This window comes from Lolium perenne, chromosome 5, assembly GCF_019359855.2.
Source record: "Lolium perenne isolate Kyuss_39 chromosome 5, Kyuss_2.0, whole genome shotgun sequence".
Lineage (NCBI taxonomy): Eukaryota > Viridiplantae > Streptophyta > Magnoliopsida > Poales > Poaceae > Lolium > Lolium perenne.
In genome coordinates, this window is record NC_067248.2 from 2,347,403 (window position 1) to 2,360,889 (window position 13,487).

Consider the following 13,487-nt stretch of genomic DNA (forward strand, 5'->3'; position numbering starts at 1 on the left):
GAGAACTGTTTTCCCGTATTGCTGACTAGAGACCAGTTGCTATCGAGGTTTCAAAAATCAAGTTTCCTCATTCGAAGGAATCCAGTCCCGGAAACATGTGAAGCGAACCGTCACCGGTGCTCATGAAATGGACAAGTCCATAACCGAATCCAGGTACCACCGAATCAAACTAGTATAACTGAGAACAAAAAATATAGTTGTCAATCAAAAGTAGGGGTGAATCCTAGAAGGAATGAATTATACACCATCAACGCCTAATTGAAAAGCATAACACCCATGGCAATCCTTGAGGATATGATTCTTTTAGAGGCTATTTTGTAGCAAAACCTTATAAGCAAGTCCATTGAAGCTGAGCCTAAATCAAATTAACCAAGCAAAGTTTCTAGACCTCAGGTCAGAGGACAATCTTGATAATTCTGGCTTCAAGCTTGTATCAGTGGATATATGTTGGTAAATGATTTAGTCCTAACTGAGCAACAAGTTTCATCTACTAGATCAGGTATCTTATCCCTATTTCATACTATGACTATTCTTATTCTTGGCGTGATTCTTCAAACAACTTAAGGACTTGGAAACTGTCGCTGATCTTGTAGATCCAATCCATCCTCACACATTAACTTTTTATGGATCCACAATCCTTTGTTAAATTAATATATTTGAGACTACACACATGTATACACTTTTTTTTGCGATAACACATTTATATGTTGAGTAAACCATTGGTACTGGAAATAAAAGGGGGAATCATAAGGGTCGGCTTAACTACTCAAGGGCTGACCCTTCCATCTCCCACTTGCTGGTGAGCTAGTTCTCAAAGGTATTAGGATTTCCCTTTATCTCAATGCATGATATTTTCTCGAACTGTTGAACAGTCCGCTACTTCTCATATCACACAATGTATTCTTCTAATTTCCACATATGTGATAACATCATCTGAGGAATATAAGATAAGTAAATTGAATTGAAACAATATAAAAATAGTAATACACATACGTCATGCAAAATTGCACGCATAAACGAAATGCCACCTAGAACACATGTCATTATATATTGGATGCATTTGTTAAAAAAACTTTAACATAAATTTATGTAAAATTAGCAATATACTAATTAAGTACAGAAATGCCATTTTCTTGTATAAGTTGTTCACCTTAAAATATAAAATCCACAAACATTCCATGCACAATGGAACTTGTGGTTACACCATATGAATTCACTGAAATTTAGCAAATAGAGCTAGCCTATAGTATATCCATAAAAATCCACTAAAATCATAAAGTTTTCAGTCGCCCGTATCTGCAATTAAAATAAGTTTGGCACGGGCTCAACATAAGAAAGTGCGGTCCATGTATGAGTAGCATATGTGCACGAGCACCAAAACGCCCTCCCCTTCCATATATAAATAACGTGAAACAAAAATAATTTGAATAGTTATCTACTAAATCAAAGATAGTTATTTAACAAATGCAATATGCACTTCACAAAAAACATCAACAAAGTCAAGTCAACAAACATCAACACAGTTGAAACATATATACTTTATAACCTTCTAATCAACAAAAAATCATGGGAGATACTCCCTCCGGTTCCATACACGTTGTCGTTTTGGTCATCAAAATTGTCTCCAAAAAATTTAACACTTGTTTCTTCTGTGGTGTATTTATAAAGCCCAAAAAACATATATACATATGATTTCCAGTAAATAATCTAAATATTTTAATGGTATTTCTACTCAATGTTCTCAAAGGATGAAATTCTCTATGTCCAAAACAACCACATTAATAAACTCGGGGGAGTCTGTCTTTCCATTTAATAGCCAAGGTAAAATAATTTAAATAAAAACAATAACCTTTCAGATCTTAATCACGAGTTTTGTTTATTTCAACTAAACTTTAGCATACAACGTATGATTTATATTTTTTTACATACATGCGGTATAATTGTTGCTCAGGCAGGAGTAAGTGTGGATGAGTAGTTAATTAATTAACAAATAGTGGTAAACGAAAACAAGTAATTTGTATAATAATTGTATAAACACTCTTGTATCATATATTATTCTACATTTAAGTATCCCCATGTGTCGTACAGGATATTGGTTGTTCATTACAATGGGAATGTCTCTATTTGGAACCATCATAACCAGGTGTGTAATATCATCCCTTTATCATCCCCAGCATAGTGTGCAAAGAAAAAGAGATGCTATAACTTATACCATTCTTTCGAAAATAATTAAAAAAATATGGAATGTTACTAATGATCTATGTCCAAAAATGGCAAAGGAAGTTAAGTGTCTCTGTAATCCTATCTCATGCATGAAACCAAATTGGTTTTTAGTCACATTCATGTTTGTCCCCAAGCGATGCTCCACAACTCTCTCCCAAAGCTTCATAGTATGGATCATCAGCTTAATTCCTTAGTAATTGGTATATATTTGAATTTCTCCTTTGTTTTTGAAGATAGGTAGTATTATTCATTTCCTCCACTCTTCGAGCATCTTGTTTGACCAAAACATCTGGTTGAATACCTTAGTTAGCTATACTATAGCCACCTCTCCAAGGCATCTCCACATCGCGGTGGAGTGCCCGTCGAGGCAAGGGACTTTCCTTATTTTATATTTTTTCGGGACTTTCCTTCTTCTACCTTATTATTATGGCCACCTTAACATCAAGATATAGGATCATCTGCGCGAACAACATGATAGTGTCATCTAAGGAGTCGTCTAGCTCGGATATAGTCCTCCAATTCACATCATTGAATAATCCATCAAATTAATCTCTCCATCTTTTTTTAATCTCTTCGTCAATTACTAGAAATCATAGATAGCTGACGTAAAAATATAATTTATTTTGAAAGCATAACAATAAGAGCCACATAAATACCCCAGGGTGCAAGACACAAGCGGACAGTGGCTGCCACTCAAGGAGATGACAGTTGGGCTACACTGGGCCGAACTGAGCCACTGGACCAATTATTGTGGATAAATTAATATCTTAATGAACTTGATGGCTCAAAATTCCTTACTAATATTGTTTTTTTAGTTTTGAAAGATCATCCCATGGCCTTAGAGAGAGCAACTTCCCAATAGTTTCCAAACCAAATCAATATTAAAGTGTCAGTCTATGATTGTTCCACAAGCAATTCTTTCCATAATGTCCCCAGTTACATGTAAAACAAAGAACAAAAAACAGCTTGTTAACTTCAATGTATAATGTTGGACAGGGAAGAGCTCCATAGAGAAAGAGCCTTCACGGAATCAATAAAATCACAAAAATTGAGAAGTAGGTTCCTAAGATAATGAACATAAGTAAAACTATGTTTCTAACCTTAGGTAATTTACATGTAGCATGTTTAAGAAATTCATTATCCTTCCCTTGAAAGTTGGCGCTCCAAATTGGACCTAAAATATTCTATAATTTTACCTAAAAGTATTCTAGCCGTACCCAAGTACCTTTCCTTTTAAATTACCCTAAAAGGTGTTGCTTGACGTTTGGTTGATTGCTTCAATAAATTCATCAAGCACTCCTTTGCCTCCGGTCATATGATTGGTTCATCCACTATGAAACACCCATTTTGAACCCCCTGAGGCATTGCCCTACAAAATCAAGTCCTTTTTAGGAACTCATTGAGTAAATGGTTCCATGATATTGCCAACAAGAACTTTTGGTACCCAAATTGAGTACCAACGATAAGAATAGCCCTTGCGGGGACCAACATATTTAGCATACATATCCCCTTGCGTGCCCTTACGTATCACATAGGATGGGTTATTATTCCACGCAAACTTGCGAATGCGGTTTCCCCTTGTGGCTCCCCCATTCCAAACCGTCTTCTTGACATTGCCATTCACATTATGCCCTTCTTGCACAAAGTTTACCTTTTTGGGGGGAATGACACCATTCTTTTAATTTATTGGGTTCTACCCAATTCCTTGCTTGTGATCTATCACCTTTTGATGAGCAAGGACGTCATCAAGAGTCTGGTCCTTGCTAGAAGGTGTGAGACACTCTTTCTCAAGTTGCGCTTTCAACTTCTTATTATCCTCAATGAGAAGTTCTTGATCAATAGTAGAGTTAGAAGCACATGCAATTTTATCAATAATTATGGGATATTTCAATGTACCAAAAGCATATTCATAAGTGGATTGAAGTAGGTCATGGTTCTCTCTAAGTTTCATGAGCTCACCCTTAACAAGCTTGTTAGCGAGCTCTAGGTGGTCCAGGTCCTTAGTGAGGGAAGCATGAGCAACTTCAAGTTCTTCTTTGACGCATCAAGGTCTTGAGACATTAAAAGAGCGCTATCAAGAGTATCCAAGTCTTTAACCTTATCAAGTTCCAAGGCTTCAATTTGTTGGTTAAGAAGAAATGTAGTGTTTGTTCTCACCACTTAGTTCTTGCTTAAGGATATTTAATCTCCGCTTTTCATTTTCAATATGAGATGTCTTCCTCGATGTTCGCGTCACGTGAAGCAACAGTTTCCATTAAGAAATCGAACTTAGCAAGAGCATCGCCATGAACAGATGATTATAAATTCTTCTTCAACATAAGCATTATCATCCAAGATGTTAGAGAGAGAGGGAGGAGACATCACCTTAGCACCTCTTCCATGAGGCAAATGTCGGAGTTCTTGGGAATGGAATAGAGGACGAGGTCGTCCTCCATTGCTCATCTTGCCATGAGACAAGTGTCGGACTTCTTGGGAATGTCGGAGTTGTCGGAGTAGTCCTTTGTGTATTCGTAGGTGAAGAGTGACCCAGGTCCAGCAAGAGCCAAAGTGTCCACAACTACCATCTTCTGCTCATCCTCACTATCTTCATCGGAAGCACACTCGTAACCAACAAAAGTTTTGCCTTCTCTTCTCTTCTTCTTGTATCTTTCGTTGATCGGGTTTGGCTTCAACCTTGGCTTGGCACCCCGTTCATACTTTGGCTTGTCTTTTATCTCTTCTCATAAGGACACTTGTCTGCAAATTGGTTTGCTTCATCACAATGATAACAAGTCCTCTTCTTGTCACTAGGGTAGCTCAAACATTTATTACCAAAGTTCTTGTTCCAGTTCGTGGCAAAGAAAGCAAGATCCACATGGATATCACCTGTTGATGTCATATCATCATCTTCTTCAATATCTTCAGGATCTTCATTGGCTTGTACAACCTTGGCATTGAAAGCAATGCTATGGGTGGAATCCATAACATGGTTCAATTCTTCGACCCTCTTTCCTTCCTTGGCCATATTCTTCGTGGAAACAAAGTATGAGACAAGATTATCCGGGGAGAATTTGTTTTGAGCATGAAGAAGAGTCAAGTTGAGGGCCAATTGCTTGTCATCCATGGCAATTATTGAGATAGTCTTGGACTTGATGGTCTCATCATTTACATCAAAGCCATCTTGATACTCGTCGCAACCAATTCCCTTAATCTTCATGGAGAGGGCATCAAGCCTAGAGTAGGCATCAAAAAGGGTTTCACCATTCTTGATCATGAACAAGTTCATCTCAGACTTGGTCGCTTCATACTTGGTCTTTTGGATGAGGGACGTTCCCTCTTGGAGAATGGCGATTCTGTCACAAAGCTCATTGGTGGCCTCAAGATCACTAACTTGGTTATGAAGAGCTTGGTGTAGTGCACTTCAAATCTTCTCACGAGCGGTGGCGTTGAGTTGACGTTCATAGTATTCACGTGGAGTTAAATCATTTAGATAGTTGACCTTGAATCCATGCACCACCACGCCCCAAAGCTCCTTGCTACAACCGCAAAGATGAGACTCCATAGAAGTTTTTCAAAAGGAAAAGTGAGTTCCGTCAAAAGGAAAATGACTATAATACTTCAGAGGCTTTGTGGCATCACTTGTTTGAGAGACATTCACATCGCCTACTTCACCCGGGACAAACGATTTCACTTGGGAGCTTGCCGAGGGTTCAACAATTGGAGTCTTATCCCCAAGATCCTTTATATACTTCCTTATTTTGCTAAGTCGGTCATTGATATCGGAATCGGCCTTAGCCTTTTAATGAGCTTAACTAGCCATCATTTCCCTAATCTCTTTGACCGCATATTTCTTAGTCTCATCCTCATCATCGGTGAAAACCATCTCAATATTTAGGCAGTAAAGCCCTTAAAAAGAATTCTTTCTCTAATACAAATTGAAAGAATGGACATGGTAAACTAGAGGGTGTGTGATTAGGTTCTACAAATTTTATTTAAATTCTTTTGCAATTTTAGGCTTTGAGTAAGTGTGTCTAATGCAAACTAGGTGGCAAAATCTAGATGCTGACACAATGTACTTAAAACACGAAGGCTATCACAAATGTAAACAACACAAGTAAAGAAATCAGTGAGGAATAACCGAAGCACGCGGAGACGAAGATGTTTTCCCGTGTTCACTTCCTTGGGAGGAAGGTACGTCACGTTGGAGAGGTGTCGGATTGCACGAAGGATTTCCCAACGCCACGAAGGCTCACCTTCTTCTCCGGAGCCTATCCCACGAAGGAATAGCTCGCTCACTCGTGGTAGACTTTAAGGTAGTCTCCAAACCCTCACAAACTTCTTCTTGGAGCAAATAAAAAATCCGGATGCTTCCGAGTGACGCTAGCCGCATATGGTTTCCCACAAACCCAAGAGTAACAATCTTGCTCGATGAATTCAAGTGGGAATGATGTTTGGCTTGGTGGGGTTGTAGATTGAGACCTCCTCTTGCTTTCTACAAGAGGAATTTGGATTTGGTTTGGTAAATGGGAGATCCTCAAGAAATGGTGTTTGAACAATGGTGAGAGAGAAAGAGAGAGTTCAAGGATATGTTATGAATGGTTGACCTAACGCACTCAAGATGGAAGAAAGGGTATTTATAGTCCAAGGAGAAAACTAGCCGTTTGGGAAAGTTCCTGCGACCCAAACCGGCGGTAAAATCGGCAGCGCTAATCCTCCCGCGGACTTGGTCCGATGAGAAAACCGACACGCTGGATTTTGCACCGCTTTGGCTAATGTGGGTATATATAGTCTATCGGGAACCCATCGTTAGTGAAACTGATTCGGCCCAACTAGGGGCCTACATGATTGTTTGCAAGGGATCACAAAGCCCAAGAGATGTTGGATGCTACGAAGCATGAGAAGCCCAAGTTCCTAGCATGTGGAATAAGTACAAGCCCAAGATTATGAAACCCTAGGGTTCACCTCTAGCATGTAACTGGCCCGGTCGTGGTACCTGAAACCTAGCCTCCCATATAAAGTCTAGGAGGGTCGTCGGGGAGGCTAACTTCAACTCACGCATAATCTGCCCCTAGGCAATATCCAATCTATACCACCATCGCCATTACGGCGACGTTGTAACCTTCATCGGTATTAAAGATCAGACAAGCAAGAAGATGGGTATTACCCTTCGGGGGCATGAACATGGGTAAAACTCTCCTTCTCTTTTGTTTGTTAGCCGACGAATCTGCCGGCGCGCCTCTTTCCCTATACCCAAGTCCATCATCAATGGAAATTGACATGGATACCCCACTTCATCGGCATCCTGGGATGGTTCAAACCGGCGCGCTGGCTTCCTCGCCGATTTAACCAAAATAAATGTTAATGGTAAAATACCAGAGCAGTGAGGCGAGCACCAAACCAATCCAGCGGGGAAACCGACACCGCCGGTATCTCTGCCAGTTTCGCTGAAACCATCTCAAAAAGCATTTTATCCAAAACCTAAACTCACCCAAAAAGTGTGAGATTTATTTGGTGGTAGGATGTGTGTATGGCTTTGACAACATCCCCGAGAAGCTAATCGAGACCTCCCAAATATAAAACACGAGAAAATAAAGCCAAAACACCGACACTTCTCTTGGATAGCAAATGGGGGGTCTCTCACCACCTTCCAACAACACTTGCGGACTAAAACCTACTTAGAAACTCATAGGTAACATTAGTCCATACTTTAGCTTTGGTCTCATCATTAACCAAAATAAAGGTTAAGGGTAAAACCCTTACACGCGTGCTTCTCTTTCCCGCGGCGATAGTGGCAACACCATCTATCTTCGGACCGAACTGAGGACCTCGCGACGCCCGGTGCCAAGAATCGCTGGCGCCGATGGTCCTAGCCATGGGCTTCTAGCCGCCTCCCTCCGGCAACGATCCCAACAGGCAGAAGAACCACCGTGTTTCCAACAACAAGAGCTCGTCACGGTGGGGGAAGACGCGGTGGAGGAAGAATCAGTGGAAGACTCGATTGATTTTTTTCCTTTTTTTCCGGGTGTCCTATGCAAATTTGCATGACCTAATTGTATTTCTCTTTTCTTTTGAGGATTTCTATGTAAATGAAATGTGAAGATGATGTCGGAGAGGGCACGTGTCTTTCCGATGTGTGGATGACGTGTAGCGGTTACTCCCTTTTTCCTAAATATTTGCTAGTAGTGTGTCTGTATGCGGTACGCTACTAAATGCATCTCCAGTGGCCCAACGCAAACGGATCAAAAGTGTTTGTTTTTGTTTGTTCAATCAGAATTGGGTAAAACTCCAGCCCATAAGCCTGACGCAAACTGACCGGCGTGTCCGCACCGACGCATTCACGTCCTAAATTTGGGCTCAGAATGTGTCGACACGGACATCAAGCGATTATTTGGTGGCAGAGATTAGTGGCTTTGCTGGCCTCGCTGAAGCCCCTATCCCACCTCCATTTCGCTCGGTCGACGCCCACTACCTATTCGGCCAATTTTCCGGTATGAAATCCTGGTCCATTTTCGGCCATTTGATTGAAGTAGGCATGCCATTGACCCATAATGGTTGCCCCACAGATGGACCTCACGTAGTCGATCGACTTCTTCGTCAAAGACGTGCTCGACAGCTCGTCGGAAGACGAGTCAGACACCTCTTCAGGGATCATGGTAGCCGCGGCCTCCCCCATCCAACACACTGCGATACAGAGACCAGTGCACATAGGCTCGACGAGGCCTCGCGGGGGCAACCTTAAGCGCAATCGAGAGGGTGGCTACTATCGACTGTATCGCCACTAGTTCCACCTCAGCAAGCTGGTCTTCCCGGAAGCCACATTCCAGCGGTAGTAACGGATGTCAAGAGATCTGTTCTTGGCTATTCTACGAGGTGTGAGAGACTACGACCCCTACTTCGCATGCAGGCCCGATGCAACCGGTACGTTAGTCTTCACCTCCTATCTGAAATGTTCCGCAACTATGTGTATGCTTGCGTATGGAGTGCCATCACATAGAATTTTAGCTATTTAATTATGAATTGTTTGATTATAAATTTTAATTGCATGTGAACGCTGTCATTTATTTGTTTAATTGGGTGTAATAAAGTACTCCCTCCGTTTCACCAAGAGTGTCTCAACTTTGTCAAAATTTAGATATATCTAGACACTATCTAGTATGCAAATTTTGATAAAGTTGAGACACTTTTGGTGGGACAGGATGGAGGGAGTACTGAATATTATTTTATTGCAAGATTATTATTTTCTACACCTATATGTAATTTGGGTTCGAAATATGGCGATAAAGGAATGAAAATGTCCTGACCAGACCAAAACGTTTCGTGCGCTGGGCTACCCGATCTAAACAGACATTTGTGGTAATAAGGGCAATTAGGTGTTCACGACCCAACCTTAAACGGACATAACTGGCTATTTTTTGTGTCTATTTTACGTCGGGCTGTCCTAACAACCTGTCAGAGCATATCCAGTCGCATCCCCCAAATCGTACCCCAAAGGAATTTGGGGCACCCCGGACGTTTGACCACCCCGTTGTGCGCCCGAAAGCCCTTTTCGATCCGGCGCAGCCCAATATGCTGTCCGACGCCCCGAGGCCATCCCCAGTACATAGGAGACGTTGCGGGGGTGCCGAACACAACTAAAAGCGACGCAGGTACCCAGCTACCAACGACCACGTCTGACACCGTTGCTTCCCACCTTTCTTTCTTTCTTTCACTTCATGCCTCCCCTCCCGCACCACTCACCCCTGCGTCGCCGCTCAAATTGTCGGCCCCCTCCAACAGAATATTTCGCCTGCGTTGGACTCCGCTGCGACGCCAAACGCCCTTGTCACCCATTTCGCTGCAGGCGGTTCGCCAACTCGGGCTAGAATGTGGCGGCCACTCCCCCCATGCCCCCCCCCTCCACTATGCACATAAGGTGTTCGGCCGTTTGTCTGGTAGGCGCCAGCGGTCACTGTTCGTTGCCTCCATTGCCGCCGCTCATTTCTAACCATTTGTTTTGCCTCCTAGACATGGATAGCAACAAGAAAATGATCCAAAAAATCATGGACGAAGAGGCAGCCTGCGAGGACGACGTTCGGGAGCACTTGGCGATCATCGCTCGCCTTCAAAAAATGCTTAATGACACCAGGGAGAAGAAGAAGAGGCCGCGCCATGGAAATTAGATGCCAGGAAGAAAGAAGTCGAAGCCCCCAATAGAGGTTGGAGGGTCATACCATGTTGTACAACGACTACAATTTTCGATGGCGATATAGGATGAGCAAGAACTTGTTCATGAAAATCCTTCAAGGTGTGAGAAAGTTCGACCCCTACGTACATCAGGCTAAAGCACGACGTCGTTGGCACGGATGGATTCTCGTAGATCCAGAAATGCACCACTGCTATAAGGATGCTTGCATATGGAGCACCTACCGATGCACAGACGACTACGTTCACATGAGTGAGTCCACTGCCATTGACTGCATCTTTGGAGGCTCAAAGGAGACAAATCAATTGCGCCGGCGCCTTGATCTAGCCCAACTTCTATTTGTTTGGTTTGTTGTTTGTTAACTTTCAATTTGGAGACAATATTTTCAAACATATTTATTTTTATGGTATGTTTAAATTGGTTATATCTTTAAATACCCAAAATCCTAAAAAATATTTAGGGACCTATTCACTACAGGAAATTGATGCTTTGCCGTGTAGCTATAAGTGCACGGCAAAGTCTTAAAAGTGCACGGCAAAGGCTTTGCCGTGTAACAATACACGGCAAAGATTACACGGCAACAATCAGGACGGCAAACGTATCTTTGCCGTGCGCGCGGACGAAAATGCACGGCAAAGACTTTGCCGTGTGCCTTGCTACCCTTCACGGCACAGAAAAGCACTTGACGCCGTCCCGAGCGAGACGGCGCCGCTGGTGGGTCCCGGTAGAACAGTTTGCCGTGCACCAGCACACGGCAAAGGCTCTTCCCTTTGCCGTGCACCCTCACACGGCAAAGGCTCTTCCCTTTGCCGTGGGCCTCCCTCTGCCGTGCGCCTCCCTCTGCCGTGGGAGATTTCTCTGCCGTGCGCCTCTCTCTGCCGTGGGGGATTTCTCTGCCGTGCGCCTCTCTCTGCCGTGCATTCTGGGCCAGCACACGGCAAAGTGACCATTTGGTCACCAGGTGCGCCCAGGAGCACAGTATGGCGCCGCGTGGCATCTTTGTCATGGATGTTGCAATGGAAAACATGGAATGAAGTGTGGATGACAAAGGAAGAAAAGCATACCCGGAGCTTCTCAATGGCTCTAGACGACGGCGTCGGGCGGGACTGTATGGTAGTGGAGGAGCTCGAGCTGTCATGCCTAATCTCTCTCATAGATCGGACGGTCCTAGGATCGATGGCGCTATCACACATCCACAAGCGGCCATTCTTCCTGCCACCTCCCCTACGCATGGCAACCTCGGGGTCAAAGGGCTCGATCTTAGGGTTTGCCTCGCCATATGATTCAACAAAGCCAGCCCGGTACTCTGTGTCCTTGAGCTCGGCGTTCTCGCTCACCCACGATAGCGTCCCATCCTTGTTCTTCTTCTGATGGCACTCTTTCCACACCTTAAACATCGAGGACGCCGTGCCTAACTCTTTTTCCTGCAAAAGAGAGCACGAAGATACATCAAGAGGGAAGCATTTGCGGAATAAGGAACAACATGATGAGCAAGGTTAAGAGAAAGCTTTTTCTCACCTTGTTCTGCATGATGACGGTCATGGGCATGCTGCCTTGCGTGTGTGACCCACCTATCATCGCAGCTCTCTTTAGCTGTCCTGCTATGTGCCTCCTCTTGAACTCGGCGCTTGTCCACCAATGGACCATAGCCTTGTAGACTCCCGGTCTGGCGTGACCTACGAACGGAGGAGCCACCTGCATACACGAAATACACATATTAGTGAAAGGATCACGGAGTTGTGCACTACATAGACAAAATACACATATTACCTGCAAGTACTGCCACGGCTCCATAAAGATATCTCGGGCTGGAGACTTGTCCTGCATCGGCAACTTGCGCTTCTCGGCGTACCATCTTCGGACGCAGCCCACACGCGCCTCGTGCATAGTGTCAGTGACTTGCTTCGCAGCCGCCCTACGAGACTGGGCAACGCACACCACCTGAGGATAATCCGGGTCCATCTGAAAGTAAGACTACAAGCAAGATGGACATAGGTTAAAAGTGGCAGAAATGCGTTAGTTCAACTATTTTCAACCTCAAGGTTACCAAATGGTTAGTACATGAAGTAACTTACCTAGAACTCCTTGAGGACCCTCGCCTGGCAGTTCACAAGGTACTCGTGCCTCGTGCCCAAGGGATCTCTTGCTAGCTTGTAGTGCCTCCAACTCAAAGCTATCTCCCAACGACCATTGGGCACTTCACCCTACACTTCACCCTACCCGCGGCGCTTATCAGGACTGGCAGTCGCGGCCGCGCATGAGGAGGCGTTAGAGATACTCCGGAAGAGGCAGCGAGCCGTGGCGCGCTCTCTTCCTCCTTCGTCGGCATCGGCGTTGGCTGGGACAGAACTAGCTGCGCTTGGGCGCCCTGGGGACCTGCGCGAACGACACGACGGTGAGCGTGGCGATGGGGCGGTGTACCGCTGGAGATGCCCTCGTACCGTGTCCCAAGTGGCCCGGCAGTCTTGAATGCCCGCTGCTCAGTAGGAAGCGGCCCCTCCTTGAATCGGCCGAGGCACAGCGCTCGAGGGCCGGGGTTTTTGAAGATGACGACAGGGCGGTGCGGCTCATGGAGACACTTGAGAAATTTACATGTTGCTTTAAATTAGTGTAGGAGGACATGTACTTGACTGATCACGCATTTTGCATTTCCTCGCAGACAAAAGTGATGACATTCCGAGCTAAAACAGGACTGCTGACATTCGGAGATAAACCACACATCTGGATAGCTAAATTCGTTGAACCGTTAATGGGTTTTGTGACCGGCGATGGTCAAGGCTACATCCACGTGTATTCATATGAAAAAGCGGAGAAGCTGCGGAAGTTTAGAGCTCACACGAAAAACGTCGCCTCACTGGCGGTTCACCCCAGTGAGCCATTAGTGCTCTCGGCATCTTGGGACAAGCTGATCAAACTTTGGAACTGGGAGGCTAGCTGGCAGTGCATACGGACATTCCAAGGACACTCGGACATTGTGTGGCAAGTCAAGTTCAACCCGCGGACTGCGGGAAACACTTTTGCTAGTTGCTCAGAAGACTCCACGATAAAGGTTTATTAATTAGTTGGTGTAGATTTTTTTTTAGTATAAGAGCAGTTTCCATAT

The 13,487-nt window shown here is 44.2% G+C and overlaps 1 protein-coding gene across 7 annotated transcripts in view; it reads left to right on the forward strand.

Annotated features, from left to right (window-relative positions):
* Positions 1 to 13,487, forward strand: part of LOC127321675 (probable coatomer subunit beta') — a 195,511-nt gene that overhangs the window by 180,953 nt on the left and 1,071 nt on the right. For 6 of the 7 annotated variants that reach the window (XM_071819707.1, XM_051350689.2, XM_071819705.1 and 3 more), the window contains 2 exons: positions 2,089 to 2,143; positions 13,044 to 13,433. In XM_071819707.1, the coding sequence (XP_071675808.1) occupies positions 2,089 to 2,143; positions 13,044 to 13,433 (445 nt within the window). The remainder of the gene's footprint in view (positions 1 to 2,088; positions 2,144 to 13,043; positions 13,434 to 13,487) is intronic. The other variant, XM_071819708.1, reaches the window with a different exon arrangement.